Source organism: Chiloscyllium plagiosum, unplaced genomic scaffold, assembly GCF_004010195.1.
Source record: "Chiloscyllium plagiosum isolate BGI_BamShark_2017 unplaced genomic scaffold, ASM401019v2 scaf_14203, whole genome shotgun sequence".
Classification (NCBI taxonomy): domain Eukaryota; kingdom Metazoa; phylum Chordata; class Chondrichthyes; order Orectolobiformes; family Hemiscylliidae; genus Chiloscyllium; species Chiloscyllium plagiosum.
The window spans coordinates 14,994-20,466 of NW_025211032.1; the positions used below are offsets into that span (position 1 = coordinate 14,994).

General features: G+C 49.7%; 1 protein-coding gene and 1 long non-coding RNA gene across 2 annotated transcripts in view; one reads left to right on the plus strand and one right to left on the minus strand.

Annotated features, from left to right (window-relative positions):
• Positions 1-2,228, plus strand: part of LOC122546990 — an 8,098-nt gene extending 5,870 nt beyond the window's left edge. Inside the window, exon 3 of the long non-coding RNA XR_006310860.1 lies at positions 2,218-2,228. This is a non-coding gene — a long non-coding RNA (uncharacterized LOC122546990). The remainder of the gene's footprint in view (positions 1-2,217) is intronic.
• The window catches only part of LOC122546989 (beta-1,4-galactosyltransferase 3-like), a 21,268-nt gene that overhangs the window by 14,987 nt on the left and 808 nt on the right, over positions 1-5,473 (minus strand). The window contains exon 2 of the mRNA XM_043685589.1: positions 4,424-4,659. Within this exon, the coding sequence (XP_043541524.1) occupies positions 4,424-4,659 (236 nt within the window). The remainder of the gene's footprint in view (positions 1-4,423; positions 4,660-5,473) is intronic.

Genomic DNA, 5,473 nt, shown 5'->3' on the forward strand with positions numbered 1-5,473 from the left:
GTGAACCATTCTGGCTGGCAGGAAGGCCGGGGCACAGTACACTTCCAATGGTTTTCCGATCGCTGGCGTGTACCTGACTGCGGGCAGTATGCCCTTACACCTTCTCGTTTGTTGTACAAGGAAACACGAGACAAACCACACACCACCGTAGCGGATGGGCATTTGCACTTCTTTTCTTGGACAGCAGACGTGGCACCCTATGTGGTTTACTTTCCCCCTTCCGGCCCTCTTACGTTCGTTACTGTTTACATGGGTTGGTGTGGCCTCAGTTGAGGCCAAGGGAGGGAATGTTGGGGTGATTTCACTGTGGTGTTTAATGTAGGGCTAGGGAGGGTGACACTAGTTCTGCAACAGACACTTCTAGTTCCAGCCCTGAAATGGTTAACAACAGCCAAGCGAGCTGCTGCTGGCGATTGCATGACTGCTGGAGCTTGTAAGGGATATGCATAATGTTAATTAAATCTTGGAGCCTGTAAATACCAGCCAGTATCAATTGCCCCATCGAAACTCGGGATTCATAAAGAAACTGATCGGAATCTGTAACTGTTAGACAAGTGTGAATTGCTCTATCGGAACCTGTAACTATTGAGTGTGAATGGCTCTATTTAAGTCTAAAGTTGATAAGTGTAATTGTCAATTTAGTTAAACTGAAACTATTGAAAATGGCTAGCCTGTCAGATGCATAGTAATTCCTTGAAACAATGAACTATTGAATACGGGATTGGAACCGCTCCCGGGGATGGCTGAGCCATTGTCAAGCACAGCAGGAGCTGGACAGGCACTTCGATGCGGCCAATAGGAGGACGGATCCCCAGCGCGCGCAGATGAATGGACCAATGGGGAAGGCGAACTGACCGGGGACTCCAGGCAGCGCGGAGTATAATTGTGTCAACTTTGAACGGGAAGGGAGAACGCCTTCTCCAACGAATGCATGCCTGTAGATTCGTTGTACCAGTTAAGATTCTGTGAATAAACGGCTGTCTGCGTCTAACCATAGCTGCCAGTGTGAGTCTCTCCTTCCGAAAGAACACGCAAAGACGGGACCCTCCGGGTCCGTCTTAACAGCTGGAAGGCTCATTTCCAGACGTTTCGCCACCACGCTAGGTAACATCTTCAGTGGGCCTCCGGATGATGCACTATTAATGATTCCTGCTTTCTATGTATGGGTTCCTTTGGGCTGGTGGGGTCATTTCCTGTGGTGACATCACTTCCTATGGTCACGTCATTTCCTGTTCTTTTCTCGAGGGAGGTAAAGTGGAATCCAAGTCGATGTGTTTGGTGATGGAGTTCCAGTCGGAATGCCGCGCTTCTAGGAATTCTCGTGCCCGTTTCTGTTTGGCTTGTCCTGGGATGGGATGCGTTGTCCCAGTCGAAGTGGTGTCTTTCCTTATCGGTACGCGAGGATAACAGTGAGAGAGGATCCTTGGGGCTAGTTACCCGCCTGTTTGTCCAACGTAGTGTTTGTCACAGTCCTTGCACGGTAGTTTGTGAATTACTTTAGTTTTGCGTGTTGTCTGTATAGGGTCTTTCAAGTTCATTAGCCGCTGTTTTGGTGGGGTTTGTGGGCTACCATGACAGACCCACCCAGGGGTCGCAGTAGTCTGGCAGTCATTTCCAAGATGTCTTTGATGTCGGGGAGCGTGGCTCGGGTTTCTGGGCGTGTTTTGGCTGCTTGTTTGGGTTCGTAACTGTGGGAAAAAAAAAATCGGTGGGTACCCATTCTTTTTGAATACACTGTATAGGTGAGTTTCCTCTGCTCTGCGTAGTTCCTGTGTGCTGCAGTGTGTGGTGGCTCGTTGGAATAATGTTCTGATGCAGCTCAGTTTGTGGGTGTTGGGGTGATTGCTTCTGTATTTGGTCCGTACGTGGCGTTTTCCTGCAAACGCTGGTTTGAAGTTTCCCATTGGCTGTTCACCCTGCCGTGACATCTAGGAATGGCAGTGTGTTGTTGCTTTCCTCCTGTTTAGTGAATGTTATGCTAACTTTCCTCTAACTTGTTTCATTTAGTGATGACAAACGTGTCATCCGTGTAGCAGACCCAAAGTTTGGGTTGGATGGTTGGCAGAGCTGTTTGTTGAGTCTCTGCATTACTGCCTCTGTTAAGAACCCTGATATCGGAGAGAGCCCATGGGTGTTCACTTGGTTTGTCTGTAGGTAGCGAATGTGTGATAAAGCGATAGGGCCACTAACTTGATGATACTGTCCTTGCTGATGAAGATGGTGGTGCTTAGTGTTTAGATTAGATTACAGGCCCTTCGGCCCAACAAGTCCACACCGACCCGCCGAAGCGCAACCCACCCATACATTTACCCCTTCACCTAACACGACAGGCAATTTCCCATGGCCAATCCATCCTAACCTGCACATCCCTGGGCACTATGGGACAATTCCCCATGGCCAATCCACCCTAACCTGCACATCCCTGGGCACTATGGGACAATTTCCCATGGCCAATCCACCCTAACCTGCACATCCCTGGGCACTATGGGACAATTCCCTATGGCCAATCTACCCTAACCTGGACATCCCTGTACACTATGGGACAACAATATACACATGAATTGTGCTATCGATGGCTGTGTTTTATTTTCCTGTACATTCTGCAGAGGCTGGACGCCATTGTAGATAAATCCAAGTTAGTAAATGTGTTTTAAGCACTGTAGATGAATGGAAGGGATGCAAGCCTCTGCAAAAGGAAGAAGAGGAAGTGTGGAGAACTGCAGACCAATTAACTTGACATCTGTGGGGAAACTGTTGTAATCTATCATATAGGATCTGATATTGGATACTTAGAAATTAACAGCAACATTGGAGAGTATCAGTATGCATTTCTGACAGTCATCATATTTGACAAACTTCAGAATGATTTGAACTTGTTTATTGCACCACAGAAATGGCATATTTCGATTTTCAGAAGACTTTTTATAAGAAATCATGCAGTGAGTTCATAAATAAGAGTCTTCTACTAAGTGCTTTAAGTCTTTAGTGTAGCAGCTTGGCCAGTCTGTAAGTTGGTGTTCCAGGTAGTGAGACTATGGGTCTGGGTAGGGGGGGTTGCTCCTGGTTTGTGTATTTTGGGTGATCTGTAGAAGTGTGGTGTGTTGGATCGTTCTGGTTTTATTGTTTGGACGTCTGTCTAAAATTTAATTCTCCAGATTTCTGAAGTTTTTGGAGTTGGGCTGTGATTCTGTTCTCCAGTTGCGGGCTCGGGTCTATTGCCACCTGTGGGTAAGTGCTGGTATCTGCAAGCAGTGCGTTTGCTTTCTCAATGAAGTCTCTTTGATTTAGAATGACCGCCAAGCCACCGCTGTCTGCAGGCAGGATAACAATGTCTTTTTATAGACTTTCCAGTGCTTTCCTTTCCTTTGTGTATTGAATGTGTCTCCTCTTCCTTTTCTTTTCCTGCTTAATGTTGGTGCGACTGTCTGTCTGATGGTTTGTGGGTTTCTTCTGCGAGTTGGTTGTCTTTCAGTGTTGTTTCTAACGCTGCTAAGAAATCTTTCTTGTCCGCGTCCTGGCAGTTGTAATTTAATCCTCCTACTATTTAGACGGCCTTTTCAGTGTCTGTTAAGGGTCAGATAAGTTTTTTTATCCACGCTTCTGTGATGTTTTGCCCACCAACTCATTGAAACAGCAGCTAATGAACTTGAAAGACCCAATGCAGACATTGAGCAAAACTAACGTCATTTACAAAATACTGTAACAAACACTACATTGGGCAAACAGGCAGAATATGAAAGTCAACGAGCCCCAAAAAGACATGACCCTCTCTCACCAGTATCCTCACATACTGATGACGAAGGACATCACTTCGACTGGAACACATCCAGCCTAAGACAAGCCAAAACAGAGACACGCACGAGAATTCCTAGAAGCATGGCATTCCAACTGGAACTCTCTCAACAAATGCATCGACGTTGACTTGGACCCCATTTACCACCCCATGAGAAAAAGAGGAAATGACATCACCATAGGAAATGACTTCACCAGCCCAAAGAAACCCGAACATATAACGGGAAAGCAGGAATCATCAGCTGTGCTTCATCCGGAGGCCCACTGAAGATGTTCCCTAGTACACAGTGGCGAAACGTCTGGAAATGAACCTTCCAGCTCAGCGAGCTAACCTCCAAGCAGGGAGAGAGAGAGAGAAATCCCGCGCGCGAGACGGAGACAGAGAGAAGGGTCAGCCCCTGAAATGGGGACACTTGGGGAGCTTGCCAATGTGCCCTGATCCTACAGCAGGTTGGTATCCCACCCACCACACCGTTCCCCTCCCTCCTGGTACCTTCCCACGGCCCGACCTCTGTTTACAACCATCCCCTACAGACCCTTGTGGTGCTGTTGACCCTCAGAGTGTCAGACCCTGAAACACCACCCCGTGACCCTGTCTGTGCCCCCCCCCCGGGTCCCGGTGCGCCCCCACCTGGTGAATGATGTAGATGCGGTAGTGCAGCTGCTGTTTCTGGAGCATGGGGTGGAGGTAATACAGAAGGTATTTCAGATGCTGCTCCCTCTGTCTGTGAGGGACCAACACGGCCGTACTGTGCTTCGACTCGCAGTCTGGGGGTTTGTACCACCCCCCGGCCAGCACCATGGGGTTCCTCTTCCTCACCTCTTCCAAGGTCAGCTCCTTTGGGAAACTGACACGGATCGGACCACCTAGCGGGGAATGGGGACAGGGGGTTAGACCCGCTCTGGAACCTGTCACCCCTCTCCCCACTCCATCTCTCCCCGGCATTTCCCGGAATTAGACACCGTCGGCCATTCCTCAGCTCACCGGCCCGGTCCGTCACGATCTCATTCCTCAGCTCACCGGCCCGGTCCGTCACGATCTCGGTGTTCCCAGAGACCCTCCCTCACTGTCCACTCCACCCCCACCCACCCTCGGGATCATACTCAACACAGTCTCTGCTCATCAGACCAGGAGGGTCACTGCTGTCCAGCACAACACGATTGGACTTTCAGACCAACCCCCAACCACCAACACACCCCCACACTCGCGCACACCCACTCACTCCNACCACACAGACCCAGCCACACCCCCACTCTCCCACCCCCCCCAACCAAACCAATTCCACTTTGTCCCTGTCACTGTCCCACTGTCATTCTGGGAGCTATCATTTCCCCACAATGTCTGTCGTGTGGTACTTTATCTGATGCTCTCTGTAAACCCACACACGCCACACCCACCACGTTCATCCCATCACCATCCTCCGGCAACAGGGCAGCAGAAAGAAAACAGACCCCATCCCCTCCCAATGGATCCAGACCCCTTCCCATTCACTCCCACTCTACACCGTCCCATTGGACCCAAACCCCTTCCCGTTCACTCACACTCTACACCGTCCCAATGGACCCAAACCCCTTCCCGTTGTCTCCCACTCTACACGGTCCCAATGGACCCAAAACCCTTCCCGTTCACCTCCTCTATCCTCTGTCTGAAGGGACTGGGATACCAATCCTGCAAGAGGAA